General features: G+C 38.9%; 1 protein-coding gene across 1 annotated transcript in view; it reads left to right on the top strand.

Moving 5' to 3' along the window:
* Positions 1–518: 518 nt before the first annotated feature.
* Positions 519–20464, top strand: part of sh3bp5b (SH3-domain binding protein 5b (BTK-associated)) — a 34215-nt gene continuing 14269 nt past the window's right edge. Inside the window, exons 1-3 of the mRNA XM_026184497.2 lie at positions 519–909; positions 1964–2026; positions 6623–6751. Of these exons, the coding sequence (XP_026040282.1) occupies positions 832–909; positions 1964–2026; positions 6623–6751 (270 nt within the window). The 5' untranslated portion in view covers positions 519–831. The remainder of the gene's footprint in view (positions 910–1963; positions 2027–6622; positions 6752–20464) is intronic.

The raw sequence follows: 20464 nt of genomic DNA, 5'->3' as shown, positions 1-20464 counted from the left end.
TCATCCAAAAGATGCTTTTTTTTTGTTAAAAGAATGAACTGTGCTAGTATGCCCATAGAATGTTAAATGTCTCTAATGTGTGGTATACATACATGCATGTACACTGTTTAAGACATTTAAGCCTTTATCAGGCCTTTTCACTTTGCATCCAATTTTGATTTAATGATGATTTTGATGTGTAATGACAATAAAGATATTATTATTATTGTTGTTGTTACTATTTTACCTTTACCTGGATAAATAATGGCCACACTAACTAACTGAACCACTTGGTGGTACAAACTAGTTACATGAACGTACGGCTAGGCCCATATTAAGCTTCAGTTGTTATCTCCTTAACACAGCACATGTTTTGAAGTCATAGCAAGTGTTTCTTCGCATTTTCTTATTTTCTAACATGTTTGTATATGGGAATATAGAAAGAGCATTTAATTTAACTGAGATTTGCTTTTTGTTTTAAATAAATATATATTCATAAGCGTTCTGAGCGTTTAAAAGCCATCACGTTTCACCGCTGTATGGCCCCTCCCATACTCGGAGGGGGCGTTCCCGTTTGTGTCAGCTCTCGGGTCAGTCAGCAGCGGTCTCCGTGTGCAGGCACTGCTGAACGGGGAAAGACGCTACTGCTCGGCCGGGCTGATACCACCCGAGATGTTCCTCCTCGAAAAGCCGAGCTTTTAAAACCGATTTTTTTTAAGTCAGCGGTTTGAAGTAAGGGCGGCGAGTCCAGCTCTTGGTGACCGGCTGCGAGAGACAGATGAGTCTGCGGTGTCTCCGCTTGTAGTGAGCTCTGTCTTTGTTTGGCTGTGGTGTCTCTTCTTCAGCTCCGATATGGACCATTTAGAGAAGGAGCACAGGTCCGACGACGAGGCTGATTATGAAGACGAGGAGGTGGACCCCAGAATCCAGGTGATTAACCTTTACTTTTAAAGCATTAAGCGTGTTTTATTAATCGGTTAGGGTTCGTTGTTTTCCAGACAGCAGTATGTCTGTCTCCAAACCGCTGTAGCAGCTAACAGCGAAGTCCTAGCATGATTCAGCCCCTGGATTTTCTTAGTAATTTAATTTTTTTTGTAAATACAAGGTAACACTGTTAGTATTGTCTTCTGTGTTGGTTGTGTGCAGATTGTTGTAGCTCCACTAATACTGGATGAAAGTATTATGTTCAAAAAGCTAGTCCAGTTAATTTACTGGCAAGTCAAAATTTAAATGGTAGAAGCCAGTAATATGAGTAAAAATGTACTTTGGTATTTTAATATCAGGCTTTAAAAGTCATTTAATAAGTTGTTTTCCTAGTCTAGGAAAAAGTAAACCTAAAAAAATGTAATGAATAATGATTAAATAAATGTTTGCTTGGTCAGTCCAAGCTTTCTAAAAAATGCAATTTACCAAAGAACCCAGAGATGTCTGGTAATAACTACATGACACTCCTGTTTGAATCGATGAATAGTAGTATTTGGGTTTATTTGTCGAAGATCATTTCACAGGATAACATGCAAACACCAGCACGAAAAAGTTATTCATGTTGCCTCCTGTAGGGGCTATAGTTAGCATTTTCTTTACAGTGGTTTTTCTTTGGGTCCTGCGAGGAATACAGATTTCTTAATTTGTATCTCCAAATACTCAAATTTCTGGAATCAGAATTTGAATTTGAGGAAGATATTTGATATCAGTGGACCATTGACCGTTTAACATACTGCACTCTTTTCTGCACCTTTTATGAGGGAAAATATATTTAGTGTAATGTACAATTCACAGTTCCAGTGGATTTATTATTATTATTATTATTTTTTAAAGCACATTAACATTTTAAAAGCCATAGTTTACATTCCCTTCTTCCCCATGTTCACATAATTCTTTCCAGATGTTGCTAGTTTTTCTCTCCCATAGTTTTAGGTGTTGTGTTACATTATTATCTCCTCCTCCTTTTTGCTTCATCACTTTGTCCTCATCTCTCTTCCAGGGGGAGCTGGAGAAACTCAACCAGTCCACTGTCGACATCAACAGATGTGAGACGGAGCTTGAGGTCAGTTATTTGGTACACACAGTGTTATGTGCATTGAATGTGTTTGTGTTTTTCCTTTCAGCGTAGTGGAGTTATGTTAGCTTTTGACTGATCAAGCAAATAATCATGCTTATATGACCCCCGTCAGTAATTAATACTTAACATCTACTTCATCTGCTCTTAAAGTCATCGCTCAAAGAGATCAAGTGTTGTTTTGAAGGCTTCAGAATATAGATACAGTTGGACCTTTCCTTTTTGAAGGCCAAATTTCATATAAAGTTCAGATTTTATTCCATGTCAGCAGGTTTCTGCCTACAAACTAACTTGTTACTTTTTTGTGTGAGACACTGACTTGGTGTGTTATATTACAATAAACTCATTTAAGCCTTAAAAACATTTTGCTGACAGCTGTATCCAAATCAATTTACCAAGATCAAGCATGTGAGCTTCAAAGTCTTGGCAAACCACCTCTATATAAAACAGTTTGACTGTTGTGGAGCTATAAGCCCGTGATGACCAAAACAGAAAGAATGTGCTGCAGAGACACGACTCTCACTTGGGCCGTCAAAAACCATTAAACTTGGTGAACTGATCTTTGATCCCATTAAAGCACAGAAGCAGCTGATGGCTTGCATTTATATAGTTCAGCAACATTGTGTGCATTTTTATGGGGCTGAAAGTCCAAATCTGTGTTGCACTGCACAAGTTGACAGTTCTACATGGGGTTAATCGGGGCACTCAGAGGTTAAGCTGAACAGGAGTCCGTGACTTTGCATCTTCTCAGGGTTTCTTTTAAACACAAGGTCTGTATTTTTTTTATTTTTATTTATTTATTTATTTATTTATTTATTTATTTTGCAGCACAGAATATAGGTGCTCAAATAAGACAAGAACATCTTTTGCACATCAATGCAGCCTATGATGCTCCACTGGTAAATATAAGCAACAATAATGCAAAACTTAAATTATCCATTCACCCCAGCTGTGCACACTCAGCTTCAGAACTTCCCAAAGAAATCCATCCTTTTGTTTATGTCAGCAGCGGGGACACTGTCTTCTTATTTGAATAAAGGTTTCTGTTATTGCTACACTAAGCAGTGTGGTATCATACTGCTTTTGTTTTGCCTAAAGAGGCTTTTGATTTGAAACGTTGATGCTGCTGATGAGTAAAATAAAGAGGTTGGAGTAGTACCGATCCCAGTGTTGTGAAACAGAAAATGTATCTTCACAGCAGTGACGCAAATGATATTTAATTTAGCAGATAACCACAAGTTGCTGACACACCGCCTTAAGCATGAATGTATTGAAGCTGAAGTGCGTCACAGTGTCAGCATCCGAGCCCTGAGAGAGAGGACAGACACTCTGCACCTCAGTCTGCATCAGCATCAGTAAAAAAAAAGTTCCTTCCAATAAAAGCTGAAAATAAGTACTTCTTGGACATTTTGAATTCAAGACAATTCTGTTTTATTTAGATGGCTCTAAATCACATTAATAGTCACTTCAGGGTGCTTTATACTGTAAGGTAAAGACCCTACAGTATTAGAGAAAACCCCAACATCAGATGATCTCCTATGAGCAAGCTCTAGGTGACAGTGGTAAGGGAAAACTCCCTTTAATAGGAAGAAACCTTTAACAGAACAAGACTCAGACATGGGCAGCCATATGTCCTGACCAGTTGGTTGTTAGGGGAAAGAAGAGAAAACGGAGAGCATAGGGAGACAGCAAAACACAGCTTATGGGAGAAAGACACAATTTAATGACATGCCTCATGTAAACATCAGGGAACATCAGAGGAGGGAAAAGAGATGAATGGAGAAGAAAAGTTTAGTGTGTCACAGAAAATCCCCCAGCAGTCTGAGCAGCTGGATCAGGGTCACCTGACTTTCTAATCATTATTAGAAAGGAAAGTCTAACTTTAAAAGTAAAAAGGGTTTCTGTCTTCTGAATCCAAACTGGGAGCTGTTTCCACAGAAATGATCTCATGTTGACTAAGTAACACATTAGTTGGAAATGAAACAATGACTGCTGAGGGTTTTGTAAGCCACATCTGACAAAATCTGACACAAGGACAAAAAGAGACTGTTGATTTTTTTTATTTTTTTTTATTTTTTTACCTCAAACTTAAAAGTCAGTACTTTATCCTCTCATGTTCTGGGGGTCAGAGTTAAAACATATATATATACCATATGCTGTATCACTCTTTAATATTTCTGGCATAGTTTAATTGCTGACAACTTGATTAACAGAATTTAAAAATAATTCAGATAATCCTGAATTTGTCTTAAGTTAAATTTATTTCTTTAAGGATAAAGAATCACTGATTCTTCTATCTCAGTTAAAAAGCTTTCAGTAAGTTTTTGAATGTTGTTGGTTAGAGAAAACTTTTTCAACTCTTCTGGAAAATCTTTAAAAATGTTAATCCTGTGAAGTAATTAAGTGAAAGGGCAGAGGGGTTATGAAAGTCACGATGATTCATCTTCTGGGGAATGCTTATGTCTGAATAATTTCTTGACAGTTTATTGATGTTCAGGCATTTTAGTTTAAGCCAAAGTGACCCCATCGATTGAGCAACAAGAGTTTTCTCAATACACTATCAATGCACCAGTCGCTGTCAGTTGATGTGGAAGAAGTGGGCAGTGTTGAGTGATTAGAAGATCAGTGGCAGGTGGAGTAGAAGGGCATTTTTAAAAGTGGCGGTGTGGAAGAGAAGACTGGACAAGGAGTAAAAACTAGTTTGACACAACAGCCATGGGCTAAGATTCAAACTACAGGGGAAAAGTGAGGACTGACTGTCAGTAAGCCTGGAAAGCAGAATACAGTCAAAGTCAACTTTAGGTTCGGACATGAGTGAAAGCAAACTGCACTTAGTGTTGGTTTTCTGCTTCCTGTGCAGATCTGACACCTCAGCCTGCTTCAAAATAGACCCTCACAACCTTGGCTTGTGAGTAATCTAACATGAGAGATTGCATCCTTGTCGAACCAGTACACTCAATACACTTTCCTCAATACTGAAAAGCATATTGAGAATTACCTTCTAGGGACCTCTAATACCAGAAAATATAAACTCGTAGGTGTTAAAAGAAATCTAAAGTTGATCATAACTTTTAGTAAATCTTATGTACTGTTATTGACCACATAAAAGTTCAGCGCACAACAAAACAAGAACTGTCGCACCAAATGATATTTGGTGAGAGCATCTGTCTTTTAGCCACATCCAATTTCCATGGAATCTTCTAAAAAGTGTGGAGTGCTAAACAAGCATTGTGCACTCTGAATGCTGACTAGCTTTTTGTTCTTCAACCTTAAATGTGTATATATATATATTAAATTACTTACCACTTTTCTGTTATGCACAGTATATAAGCGAACAATAACATCTTGTTTATTTTCAGTATGTCTACTTTAAATAAACAGTTATTACCCATGCACAATGACACCAGAGCCTGAATTTAACACAAGTGTCATATAAAAGAATTTATCATGGATGTGATTCTGTTTGGTTTGAAAACAAGGAAGTATTTAAAGTTATGAGGATTTGAACAGTTGCTTTGCTGTAGTTTGTTTACTGAATGTTTTTGTTTTTACTTCCTGGATTTTTTTTATTTATTTTTTTTATTTGCTGTTGTGCTTTGAAGGTTTGTCTCTCATGCAAATTAGATGACTGTGATGAAACTATAGAGATAAATGTCTGAGAAGTTCCCCTTGTTTGTATAGTGGACAAACAAGGCTCTCTAACACTAAACAGAAAGGTCACTTCTTTTCAGTTAGAAAAGTGTATCAGACTAGATTTTCATGGACTGTGTTCATCAGACTGGCTTTAGTTTGTTTTTCAGTTTCAAGAAAAATATGTCAGCTCTATCTGGGACATGGTCTGAACACGTTATCCAGATTAAATTATGTTTAATGCTTGATAGTCAGTGTTTTCTTTGCATTTTTCAAATGCCCTTTTTTGTTTGTTGTTCTCTTGAAATTCTTGGGTTTTCAAGGTGCTTTAATGGCTTGGCAGTGAGTTACAAGAGAGGTAACAACAGGGCAAGTTTAATTTCCTTAAACAGCAACTTCATAAACTGTGAGGTTAATAAAGGTCAGGAGTTAAGAGCTACACCATCCTTTAGAAGGATATGACAAATAAAGATGGATAGCAGCATGTGTAATTACTAATGCTGAGGCTTCTACTTTCTCCCCAAAGGAAATTCGCCACAAATTAAATTGCCAGAAATAACAGGAATATGCATAAACATCTATAACATAGACTAATTGCCTTGCTTGAAGGATGATCAATCACTAGAACATGGGGTTGTTCACCAAAGGCCCGTTTTGAACGTTTTTTTTTTTCCTTTTAAAATACAATATTAAAAAACAAACGCACGCATTTTGACGTTTTTAAGATGACTGATTTACTTGACAAGAGGAATATTTAGGTAAGTAGGGGAGTCTTCAAATGGTATACGATTTTATCCTTTTTTGACAGTGAGTAAGCACAAGATTGATTGATTTATTTATTTTTTGCTTCTAAAGAAGCACTAGAGTTGTATTTGTCATTTTTTTTGCAACCTCCTGTTCCTAGTTTGTTTTGACTTAAATTGCTAAAGATTTTTTTTCTTTTCTTTTGATCAGGATGCAAGACAAAAGTTCCGCTCAGTTCTGGTGGAGGCCACAGTGAAGCTGGATGAACTGATGAAGAAGATCGGCAAGGCAATAGAGGAGTCCAAACCTTATTGGGAGGCTCGCAGACTGGCCCGACAGGTCAGTGAGCAATGGAAGATGGAGTAAACATTCAAAACTGTCTTTAAGCACAGTTGGGCAACTCAAACTAATCAGTTGAGTTCAAGTCAAGCCTTAGGTGTGGTTAAAGCAAGCCTTGGGTATCGACTTGGTTCAAAGCCAATTGCAAGGCTATTAGGTTTTAGCAGTGGCCAATAAAACAGGATTGCATCCTGTGATTTCTTCCCTTCCTGGCTTTTACACAGCTAGTCTATACAGACGTACACATATACAGAATGTTTAGTTATGCATGACCTGCTGGTTGCTTTTTCTTTTGGGGGGCATGTCTCTTGCTATACATTTGCTTTGAAAAGCAGGTTCAATCTCAGCAAGTTTCCTATCAGCAACCATTGATGTATAAAATAGAAAGACCTGGTCAGGCCTCAGAAAGTTTTTAATTAGTTTGGATTTGAAATAAGCACCGAGTAAGTCAGAGTGAAAAACATTGTTCCATTGTCTACTGGTGTTCAAGCCTGATTGTGTGCACCAGTATTTATCTTTTTTTCCCCCTATCCTCTCCTACCTTCTTTAATGGTTTCATCTTCAGTACTCTTAAAGTGACACCTGGTAATTGCATTCCTTTGTGTAGCTTTCTGGTCTTTGTTTTAATGTGTTTAAAGAGATAAAAAGGGAGGCGAGTGTGACATGCAGACTAATTTCAGACTACATTCTCAGTTCCCCTTTTAGCTGAGCCTCGGTAAAATGTGTGTATGTGTAAATAAAGGGGAAGAAGCCACCTACACATCTTGATAAGAGCCCATACAGCTGTAAGTGCACATTTAGGCAGCAGTGAGACTCAAAAGACTTTATTGTGCAGTTTTATAGGATTCTACTTAAGACACAGGTCTTACTGTCATGCTGTCAGTATTTATCTGTTCACATATCTGTAGATATGTGTTTGAAGGTTAACTTTTCACAGTGTGGTGAAATTTTGGCAATTTTGAAAGAGCTTCTGTAAAGTGACACTGTAGCTGGACTTCCCATTTTTTAGCATTATGACCTTAAACTAGGTTCTCTGAGAGCATTTCTGCTACTATTGTGACAAAGGTCATATGGAAAAGTTTGTAGCAAAAAATATCAATTCCTAGAATTTAGTAACATCCAGATGTGCTGCAAAGAGTCAAATATACTGCGGATTAGGTCAATGATGTGAAATATTCCGTAGAAATGGCTTGCAGTTTCTTGTTAACATTAATGCAATCTAGGGTACCAAGGTTCCTCTGTCAGTTACTCATTTCAAACCTTTTTTGCAAGGAAAAACTGCATGTTGCTATTTTTAAAAAAACAAACAAACTGCATGTTGCTATTAAGAATAAATGCACAAACACAAAAGTAAAGTGTGAAATAAATATGTCAGGTATTTGTACAGAAGTGGCACCTCTGGCAGTCTTGCCAATTTTGGTCCTTGGGGGAACTGAGATGAGACTTCCCCCGCACGTGATCGTTCTAGTTCCCTTTTACCTGTCCACTCACCTGCTAGCACAGTTTTACTTTGGTCTTCTCCGCTTGTTTACTTTCACTTTTTAACTGTGCATGAGCAAAAGAACGGTTATCAAAAGGCTATATTCACAATGACTGCTTTTCTTGTGTCCCTAGAAAGGTCATGTGTTGAGAGTAGAATTTTAAAAAGCTGAGGCCGGTTAGATGGTTATTCAAGAATGAAAAGTGACAGGGAAGACAATTTGAAATGCAGAAGATCATGAGTGAGGCGAGGTTTGTGCTTTCCTCTAGAGGGAAAAAAATATTTCAATTTTTATCCACTCTTCCTCCTTTATTACGCTGTAAGAGAGACTATCGGAGAAGTTGTGTACAAATACACTCAGCGAGACCACACCACTCTTTCTGCTTGGTCAGCCAGCCGATGATAACTCGATACTGGCCTGACAAAAATAATCGGTTCAAGTTTGTGAGGGGCTTTTAGTTTGGCTCGTGACTTGCTAAAGATGACCCAGTTGTGGTATGCTTGGTGAAAGAAACTGTCCTCTAACTTAAAGAAAGAAAAGTAGCCTTTACTTTGTGAAGCATCTTCCCTTCTGTTCTGAGGAAAACATGTTTCAAAGTGACTGATCTGGACTGCTGTCCTCATTAAGGTAGTGTGTCACCCAAATTTTATTTAGTGGTGGCACAAGGCTGTATAACTGGAGTGCGTTTTTGTTGTTGTTTTTTGTTTTGTTGTTTTGTTTCTTCCCCCATGTAGCATGCACATGTAGAAGAAAGAGATTGGCCATAAATGCTTCCTACTTAGGTTAAAGCAATTTGCACTTTACTGTTTTCCAATTTTCTCTCTATTAAGTCACGACATTAATGTCCTTCTTCTAAATGGCTTTAATTATCTGATTTTCGCTTGCCAACTTAATTTAATTGAACAGTGTGACTATGTCACAGCAGCCTACATACATGTGACGTGGGTGACAGCAAAGCAGTGTAAAGTTGCTGTTATTTGATTATTTGCATTTTTTATTTACTCACTGTGCTCACGCTTCTCTAAATGTGTTTGTGTTTGGAACATGTTATTCAAGGGGGGCTTGAAATGCTAATTTATCTCAACAATCCAGGTTTTCTCAGTAGTTCTGATGTTAGAAAACGGTGACTTTGAAATCCCAGCCAGCTTGTCTAAGCCCAGTGTAGCTGAATCCACTGCCATAAACGTTTTCTGTCTGTTGTAGCAAAGTGTGCTTGCTCTGCAAGTGCCTCCCAGGACATGCTTAGTTGTTGTTATGTTTCGTATCAACAGTAGAGGATAAACATTTTGCTCTTTCAGTAAGCCAGTTCTGGTTTTGCTCTTAGGCCTTTTCATCACATGTCACATTCTGTTCCACCCTTGTACCCTGCCTTTCTCTTTGTTTGTTGTGCTCTGTCTCGTGACTGCAGTAGAGTTTCTTACTTGCAATAATTAATTGCACTTGTCTGCACCTGAGCATATAAAGGTAAAGCTTTGCCTGCAGTGATTCTGTGAAGGAAAGCTTTGGATAAGATTTTTGGCACATAACTTTGGGTGTTTGTCAGGCTTATGATAAATCTTTAATTGTTACGTGTGTGTGTGTGTGTGTGTGTGTGTGTGTGTGTGTGTGTGTGTGTGTGTGTGTGTGTGTGTGTGTGTGTGTGTGTGTGTGTGTGTGTGTGTGTGTGTGTGTGTGTGTGTGTGCACATGCAATTGCCCATTTTATTCAGGTAAGACTGTGAATGCATTTCATACTTCCACTAAATAGCGGGTTGTTTTATCTGATTTAATGAACAGAACATCCTGTTGAGCTGACTGTGACTGGGGGTAATAAACAAAAACCCTTAAATTTCCCAACAAGTCTGTTCATCTTGGCTTTCTGTTCATAGTAAGTCTCTCATAAAGTGCCACTCACCCTTGAAATCATTGAGGCCTTTACAAGACTGTACAATCCGTCAGCTTCCTGTGGTCTAAATGTCGACATTATAAGTACTTTCCAGTATAGACTGTGATCATAGATTTATTTTCTGAATAGATGGTGAGGGGAAAAAAAACTGCTGAAGCCTTTTAAAAGCAGCTGCTTATTCAAAGCTGAGAACACTTTTTTTTTTTTCTCTCTTTTTTTGTTTTGAGGGTATCTAACCTCTCTAATGAAGCTGTCGAATCATGCAAATGGGTTCTGACACAGTTGGGCAAAACTCTTGCACCATTCCCTTGATGTCATTTACTTTAATCACTTGCCAACTAAAAATATCTCAAATAAAAGAAACATGCTGGGACTCATTGTCACTGTCCTCGCGTAGCCTTCCATCGCTCACACTACGCCCACTTCTCAGTACAGCAGAGTGTGATGTTTGGCTTCTGCTCAGCAGAGGTTTAATGATGTAATTGGTGTTTTCAGCACATCCTGCTTATCAGTTTGGGAGGGAGCTTCGATACACAGCCTTGTTTCTTTAGTTGTTTCATTGCTTTCTTTCTTTTGTAATTCTTTCTTTTCTTCTTCCTTCATTACACCTTTTCTTGTTTATTGCATAACAAATGCATCACTTTTACTTCCTGTATTGCTGTCCTTTCCGCATTTTTTGAATTCGTCCTTTCAGGGAATTTTTTCTTTTTTTTTTTTTTTTTAAACTTTTCTAGTCTTCACCCCTCTGGGCACATTTCCTTTCCTTTTATTGTCATGTTGTATTTCTACTTAATATTTCCTTTGTACACCTGATCGTTTTCCTTGGCCCTTCTCATTTTCCATCTCACACTCTCTCTGCTTTCGGCTGTCTTCTGTTATACGATTTCTTCATGTTATTTCAGGTTTGCCCTTTCTCCGTCATCAGTGTGTACACAACATTTGTCCTGACTTACTGCTTTGTTTTGCTGTTCACAAAATACTTGTCTCTCTCTCCATCAAACCGCACGCACGCGCGCGCGCACACACACACACACAAACACACACTCAGTTTGATAAGAAACAAATTATTTGCCATATTAGATAAGTAGCACCAGCACCCAGGGAGAAGCGGTATTGGCTGATGGGTGTGACCTTGACTGTAGATAGAAGAGAAAATAGAAACCCAGAACTCAAAGTGTTAGACAATCTATATTTGCATGTAAGGCATCATGCTGGCAGCTAATGATTCATGAATGAGTAATTATGCAGGAGAACATTAAGACTTTCCCCACTGCGTTCCCCAAGATTTGAACAATCCTTCAAAGTTAAGTTGGAAAAGATAAATTAAAAGCCTTTAAAATAACATTGACACAACCTTAGAAGTATTTGCAAAGGGTTTGAGGTAGACTTCCCCCCCCCCTCCCCCCCCCCCACACACACACACACACACACACACACACACACACATCGGCAAATTTGATCAACTCTTAATGTTAAGAATGCGTGTGCACTAAGACAGCATCTTATTACTTTACTTTAGTTATTCTGATTGCAGGCTGCAATGTTGCTGTTATATGTACTTTTACAATCGATCCAATTTGAATCAAGCAGAACTCTTTCCTTCAAGAAAACTTGTGGCAGAGAAGGTAAATATTGTATGAATCATACTTCTGACCTTCCTGTTAGAGAACAGTGTATCCAGATGTTAACTTAAATAACATTTAGGTCCTTGTTTTCCTCTTGATCTCACTGGGAAAGGTTTGTCAGGTGGTCCAGAAAGAAAGGGGCGGGGGGGAAGAAAAGTAGATGTCCGTACTCGTGACTTCAATGCTAATCTGAGAAGTGGGTCATGGCGACAAGGCTAAAAAGTTTGCAAAGTGATGGGTCAAGCTCACATCCGTTCAAAGACGCAGGTTTTTAAGTGCTGACTGTGGTGGGATGGAGTAAGGCTGACGTATGAAGTTGGACTTGTGTGTGTTTTAAACATAATGAAATATGCATTGGGCCTGCTATATATTCCACGTCACCTCTCAAGACTCAGCAGGAGATTGAAGTGAGCATATGCAAATATCTCACATCATACTGCTAATACAGCATGTGAACGGGATGTCTTTGGTGTTTCTTGAACACAGGCATTTGAAGGCTTAAAGTGCTTTTTTTTCATTATTCTTTGACAATCCCCTTTTCAATTGTGGATATTTCATTTTGAAGCCAAACCACTTGTCCTTGCTGGTTATTTTGTCTATTAATGGGGGTGAAGAGCAGCAATGGCTCTCTCTGTGTTATGAGGGAGCATTAAAGTGGATGACTCAGTTTCTCCTCATCAGTGTGGCAACTGCAGATTCTGATTGAAACCAGCAGCCCACTCAGCCTGCTGCACCACACTGTGTGTTTGCAGGTCTGCTGATCTTGGTTGTAGAGAAAGGAGCAGTACTTTGACTGTAAATCTGAAAGACAGGAAGGCAGTTTGAGAATAAGATGGGAATGTACAGGATTTAGATAAGGGATGAAGGAAGAGAGGAGTAAATTTGCAGATAAAAGGATGCTTTCTTGTGATGTGACTGATGCACTGATTCAAGACAAGTCTGCATCCAGTCGGCAGGTGAATAATGGGAGCAAATCCAGAGGTGAAAATCTGACAAAATCTCACAGGTCTGGATTTATTCCCTAATAACTGGGCAATATGAAGCACACGTTGTGATGCATTACTATGATTATATAAACCACGACCATGTCGTCAAGTTTTTGCCCACAGGGGATCGTCTAGATTGTCTTGGGCGTTATTCTAATATTGTAATGTATTAGGGTGTTTACTGGTGCTGTGGGAATCTCATACAGATCGTCTCGGTTTGAACAGATGTCAGGACTTAACAAGCACATTGCTGGCTGTTGAGAGGATGCTGTGCTAGACTTGGAGTGGAAAATCTAACCCAGTTGAAAGAGAAGTACTGAGATTGTTTGGAGGAAGGCGAGCACAAAGAAGGAGAGGTAGTCAGCAAGAAAGTTCACGCTTTGCTTAATGGATGTGATTTGTTTTGACTGTCTCAGTGGTGAGCAACAAAACCTGTCCAACATGTCTTCCAGTCCCATTAGCTGGATGGGGCTCTGTGAAAGACTGTGGAGGGTTGATACTGAAGGGTTTGCAGCCGCTTATCAAATGCTTCAAGGTTGAGGTGAGGCAGTAGGGGATCCTGCAGAATGTATTTTGCTGAAATTAAAATGTTATGTGTGATGTACACAGATGCATTGATATGCTAATTATTTCCTCACCTCATTGATTAAACGTCAAGTCACATCAGAGGGACACAACAAGGCAGTCTTTGTGAAACAGGGCATACTAGAAATGTGTTGATGGGAACTTAAGAGGATGTCGTTTCATTCGTGCTGCATAGCTTTCTGACATTTATTTTCTTTGGATTATTACTTGCTAGAGTCTGTGTCTAGAGGCGTTAGGATTAGGAGAGCTGCTCCTGTTATAGTTTTTTCTTAAGGATAGTAGTTAAGTTGTCATGTTTAATATGACACTATGTAATACCATATAACTGGCTTCAGGAAGCTTCATGGAAATCTCTTGACAAACATAATCTCTGATAGCAGTGGTTATAATGTTATGTAATTTGAAACAAGAGAAAAAAAGTTTAGGGTAGTGACTCATAGATGTCCCCACATTTCTTGTCAACTTATCTTCTTTCCTTCCCTTTTCTCTTTTTATCATCCTCCCTCTCTGCCTCACTGGTGTGAATTGCTTTTGGCAAGCAATGCAGGCGCACACGGGATGGTGATGAGAGATGAAGTCAAATTTATGGATGGGTGGATTGAAAGAGAGGGATTTGGGTTTTCTGGGAGAGGGGTTGGGGCAGCAGAGGAAGCTGCTGCAAGGTCAAAGCCATCTGGTCTTGTTTTGACCACCTGGGACTCTGTGTGCGTGTGTATGTGTATGTTCTTGCATAACAACTATTGCAAGCATGTCACTGAGCAGCTCTGACAGAGTTTTTTGTAGATGGGAGGATTTCCTTTTGTACTTTTGGCAATGACTCAATAGGAGCAAACAGGTGTGTTTGTGTCTGTGCTTTTCGCTAACCTTTCTACAGAAATGCAGAACAGAAATTACAAACAAGAGAAGCAGACTTTTATTTTAATATTTATGTTACCGTACACGTTGGACTGTAATTTGTAACTGTTATTGTATGAAGAAGTATAGGAAATCATTACAAGTGCTTTAACTGACTTGGAAAATGTGACTAGAGAAACTGAACATGAACTACTTTTGTAAAAGAGGTAGGTATACCAAATCTGACATATCTCCGCCCCCCCCAAATACCTTCCCTTTAGCATAAATGACTTGACCATCAAGTAGCATCTGGCGCATCAGCAATGCCAATAGCAATACCAACATAAATGACTACATATACCTTAACAGCATCAGCACATGACTCCTCAAGTGTCCTTATTCAAGCCTTGTTTGTAGCTGATAACTAGCTTTGTTATCTGAGCCAATTTGGAAGAGTGAAGAGATGCAGAGAGGCATCTAAAATGCACACTAACGAGATGTTATTACTTGAGGAAGCAGCAAACACTGTGTACAGTTCACTCATGACTGAGCCCCTTAGTCACATTTTAGGCTGCTGTAGTTACTTCTGTGGGCACGCTTTCACAGAGGGATGACACTATGCACTGCTAACATTACCTTCGCTCACATAAATAGACTTGGAGCAGTCCCTCTCTTCCCTACAACATTGGACTCTTGTCACAAATGCATTACCCATCAGGCTCTCTTCTTGCACAGGATGGGCTCTGCCTGTAACCCAGTAAAAATGAAAGTAGAGGTAGTGAAATTAGGTGAGTTTAAATACCTGGGGTCAACCATGCAAAGCAAAAGGGAGTACACAAGAGAGGTAAGTAGAAGCGAGTGCAGGCAGGGTGGAGTTTTATACTAGATTCCAAATATATAATTATATTCTGAATTATGTTCAAATTTCAAAGAAATCCACTGTTTAAAAAAACAACAACACTTTTATAGAGAGAGATTTTAAGCTATTCTTGCTTTCATCTTGTCACCGTGTGAAGTGCAGGAAGTGATGCTTTCATCAACATAGCAACTTTTGCGGATCATTCTTTGTTGCAGAAACTTATTAAATTTATTTAACTGTATTAAAAAAAAAAAAAGCTCTTAACTGTTAGCCCTGTCAGGTGGTACAAATCTGTCTAAAAAGCAAACCCCGGTTAAAACTTGTCCCTTTGAACACACGACAGCAGCCATCTATCTACCCCTGTTCATATCTGGGTTAAATTGCACGTGTCAGACCGTGAAGTGGACATCAGAGGCTTAGGTTTCCTCCCTGCTGCTGAAGTCATCCGTTTAGCCCCAAAGCTCTCACATTTATCTAGGCCAGTCACAGTTCGTTCCCCCTCTCCTGGTATAAACAGCAACATCAGATAGATGGCTGAGGTTAGTCAGGCGTACAGAGACATAAAGGATATCATGTTTACAGCATTCTTGCGCTCTTCAGTCGGCATCTTTAATAGATGCCATTGTCCCAGATTGTGCTTCTCCTTTAGAGAAAATTAATTGCCAGGCTTGATGGAGCGGCACAGATAAAATAATCAGATTTCCTGGAAAGCTGGCTGAATCAGGTCACTTTGAAAACAGATTCTGTCTCGTGCATTCCCAAACCTTTTTTCTTGGATGGAAAACAAACTGATTTGTGGTTTGTGTGGATCTCCTCCTACATTAGTCTGGGTATACAAGTGTTGCTCTTACAATGTTTCTCATGAATGTGTTTTTAAAAGGCATATTCCTGCTCAAGTAAAGAAACAAACACCCACATTAAACATGAGCAAATGTGTTATTTCAACAGACTGTGAAATCTGGGCATGTCTTACTTTCAATTTCTGTGGGTTGCTGTGAAGGTCAGTGTAAAGTCTTTATCATAAAGGCTCATTTTATACAACTTTGTCCTTTGACAACTGTGACTGATGATCACATTTGTTCTTTCTCGATGTCCTCTCATCCTTCTATGTTCTTCACCTGTTGGAGTTTGACTGATTTACAGATTCTCACACACAAATGGGCTCCATCCATTTCTTTTTTTTAACATCTATTTTACTTGGGTCGTCTTGGTAAGATTACATTTCTCATGATCCTGCATTCATCCTTTTTTTTTCATTATTTTCCTTGTAATCACAAGTAAATCAAGTTTTCTTATTTTAAAAGGGACTTGGATAATTGAAGCAGCTGTTAAAACAAATTGCACTTGTCTCAAACAGAGGGGCATACATGACATCACAGATCTGTCAGAAGTCTTGCATTACTTACATGTTGGATTCCCTCTGGAGGCTTCAATCTCTGAACATTTCATAGGGAGTGATTAAAGAGTGATTAAAATATGAAGTAGAAGAGCAAATGGTTGGAAGAAAGAGGAAGAGATAAGTGATGATTTTTGCAGAGGTGCAGGGTGAGGAGAGATGGGGATTAAGCATGGTGTGTTGGGAAAGACGTAAAAAGAGGCAGACAAAGTCCTAAATGTGGCTAGCAAGAGAGATTAAGTTGACTATAGGAAGTGACAGATTGGAAGAGAAAGGAAGGATAGCCATTGCTGAAGATTTGGTAAAGGGTCTGATGGTGGGAGAGAGCTCAGTGGATGTAGATGGAAGGAGACAAATGGATAGCAATGACAGGAAGGAGTAATGGTAGAACAATGGGGGGGGGGGAAAGAGGCTGATGCAGAAAGAGAAATGGGTAGAAATGCTGGAAGGATAGCCAAAGGCGCCAAAACTACCAGACCAGAATTAGAGGAATGAGACACTTCAGGTTATTTATTGTCATACAGTTGTCAAAGCGTTGTCATAGACTGCATAAAGGTTGAAGGCAACCTCTTATCTCAGTAATCAGAGAGTAGTCAGTTATAAAATGCATGCATTTTATAGAAGTGAGAGCAACACTCTAATGTTCTTTTTTTTAATGTTTAACTGTACTCATGTGGGCGTAACTTGCTGGTTCAGGTGCACACATGCTTTTGGCTTTGTAGCATTCAGCAGTGAGAGCATGCATATTAATGAGGGTGTTTTGTTTTTGCTTTGTTTTATCTCTTCTCCGCTTTCTGCTTCACCTTTTGCCTTTCTTCCAAGCACTCCCCTCTCCCTCTTTCATCCTTCTCTCTCTTGGTTGCTTATGAGTGTTGCCTTTGAACTCTGGCTTGGTGATGACAGCACTGGCGTTTTACTTGCTTGTAGTTGACATGTTGACACCGCAAAGGGAAGAAAAACTTGGATAAAGGGAGAAAAACAGGCCTTTATTTCTGTGTTGTCACATGTTTTGTTGTTTGTTGGGATTTGACTGTCTGAGATGTTCTTGAAAACTCAACCATTTAAAAACATGAACACATTTCTTGCTTTGACAACAATTTGCAGAGAAGAGGAGTCTATCGATCCCCTGTTGAAGCTGAATGAGGAGAAGTTTTGGATTTTAAGTTTGGTGTGTACTGAGATGGCATCTTTAGTTCCTTTTCAGCTTCAAAAATGACCTTCTGATTTAATTCTTACTAAAGCAGACCAAGCAGAGAGTAGTGCTGACAGAATGGGGAGGTGAGCGCAGGAGGTAGATGGAGATGGAGTGAGCACGTGCCTGAAGGGTTTCTTGTGGGCAACGTGAGAACAGAGGAGGTGGTAGTGAGGGAACGTGAGAAAAGGAAAAAAAAGTGGTGCTGAAAGGTGATAATCGGTGAGGAGGTGACAGATGGAGAGACAACTTTAGCATTCTTTTTCTCAAATGTGAAGTTTGACTCAGAACTAAAAACTGTGACCGTGAAATTTACAGAAACCCAGTTCTGCTGTCTGTTTCGCAGTAGTGAGCATGCAAACATCAGCTTGAAAGATGCAGTCTGGTCCAATAAACAGTCTGTATGATTTCATAAATTTGCTCATTAATTGTGTCATATGGTGGAAATACATGTGTTGATGCAACTGGACAAAACATCAGTGATGTTTCTGGAATCAAATGTTGACGTATTCTATATTTACAGTGATGCTTTTTACTAACAGTCTTTTCTATGAGCTACAGATCGAGATTGTTTGGTAGAGATGGACGGACAGCTGATGTTGGCATACTAATATCGTCTCTGTGTAAATATTTTCCTTTTTTAATCATTTTACCACAGTGAGCATCTTCCTTTGTCCTGCCTACAAAGAGGAAAGCCAAAGACGTCTTGGCTTCTCCCTAGAATAATTACCAAGACTGCATAATCCCTTCAAAGAACCATCCTCAGCCAAGAAAAATACAGGCTTTTTACGTTTGTTTGTTTGTTTGTGGTGTTTTATTAGTGTTAAACTTCTCGTCATCAGTTGATCCTCCACTGAGATGCTTCCTAGTATGGGAACCCATCGACTGGTCTACCTGGCAATTTACCAAGAGTGTATGGTTCCTGACTTCCTGTTCAAATGCAGATCAATTTAAAGAAGTAAATCCAAGCATTATTTGCTCCCTACTTGGATTGTTACCAGCAGCAGCCAAAGCTGCAGGTTTCATTTGTCCCTGATGAAAAAAGAAAATCAGAAAGCTCCACAAAATAGTGTCGTTTGCTTTTGGATTGTAGAGATCTGTTACATCAAGATATCTGTTTATAGATATCTGCTTCTTTTTACCTTATGCAAGACTTGAATGCAGATGTAATGTGCATACATTAGCAAATTGAGTTTCATAAAGATCCTTAGACACACAACAGGATCAACTTATGATGACAAGCAGAGTGGCTGCAAAAGTAGGACCTTTCTGCTGGATGAGCAAAATCAAACTGATAAATCATCTGAATATTTAAATACTGATGTCACAAGAGACAACAACGTAAGAGGCATAACTGTAACTCATGCTCTCTGTAGTCTTCAGACAGTCTCGAACACAAAGCTGACCTCATGACAGCAACAAGGCAGAAGCTGTTTGGACTCTGCTGTCGTGGCATGTTGATGACCGTCGATAATGAAATTACAGTGAGCATGTGGTGATGTCAGAGTGTTTGCAGACTAGAGTTTGACTGAGAAAGCTGAGGCAAGACAGATGCTGTGTTTGTGAGTTAAACTCTGAAAGCTAACACATTCCTGGAATTTTTCAGTGAACTTCATCATTAAGACAATTTAAAGGAAACAATAAACAAATGTTCATATATATTATTAAATATAAGTGTGGCTGTGGAATAATCCTAGGCAAACAATCAGGTGTTTAAAGACAGTCAGCACGGTAAGGCATTGTTGTCTTAAGAAAAGATTGTCTTGGGTATACGCGACTGGCTTTACTGACTTTCAGACTGACCTATATTTACTGTGTTTCACAGAAACACAAATTTCTGTCCACAGCTTTTTAACTTCAACACTTGGCTCATTTAGCTTATTTTACGTGCAGTCTCTTTGAGTGCAACCAAAGACTTTCACTTAAAAGATCGTCGTATCTTTCTGATCTGCAGTGTCTTTTTGCTTGCAGTGGGCGTGTCCTCTGGATACAGTTGTCTTGTGTTGGAAGAACGGCTCAGCTGCGAGTTTCCAGTCATTACGAGTACAGCATTTTGTTTATGTTGTACATTGTGGTTCCTGTTAAAGTGAAGATAAAGTGTGACTTCACAGCAGCTGTCTTTTATATACAGCCTATGGGTGAAATATAGACTTGCAACAAAGTTTGTACAGCAACTAAGTTGATATAAACTGGGTCAGTGGAAACAACAGCTGATCTTATATTCAGCAAAGCGTTTTCAGCTGAATGTTTTCTTTCTGAGGGATCTGTCGTTCTGCAGCGTTTTACATTTGCGTCTTAATGCTGAGCTCTTCTTATTAATCTGAGCATTTCTTTCAAAACTTAAGAAAAAATGACAAGGTAAGCAGTGCTTCTTATTTCTGTCTCAGGGCGATGAAGGGAGTACTGCAGCACATCAGTGGTGACTCATAACATTCACATTACATACTGTACTTCATATGCACACCATGCACTCTTACAGTTATTCAGAAACTTCTTATTCTGGATTAGAGTGCTGTCAGCTTGAACTTTCATATGAGAAGATTAGCTGAGTGCATTTCATTTCATTTCATTTCATTTTTATTTATTTCACACTTGGTACTACAAATCAAACAAAACAACCACATCTTCTGTCAACAAAACACAACAACCATGTGTGAAAAGGAGCAGGAAGAAGAAAATATTCTTATTAAACCCTGCCCCCTATCTACCATCGAACTTATATCACCGATGGGCACCAAAAATCAGGAACAAACTAATATTGACATTTCTCTCCGGTCCAATCCCAAACCAACATCACATTCATTCGCATTCTTCATACTGAGTTATCGTTTTAAACATATAACACTTTTTAAAACATTGTAGATTTATACA

Source organism: Astatotilapia calliptera, chromosome 11 (genome assembly GCF_964374335.1).
Source record: "Astatotilapia calliptera chromosome 11, fAstCal68.1, whole genome shotgun sequence".
Taxonomy (NCBI): domain Eukaryota; kingdom Metazoa; phylum Chordata; class Actinopteri; order Cichliformes; family Cichlidae; genus Astatotilapia; species Astatotilapia calliptera.
Note: the sequence above shows the minus strand (reverse complement) of the source record. Positions and strands in the feature narration are given on the sequence as shown.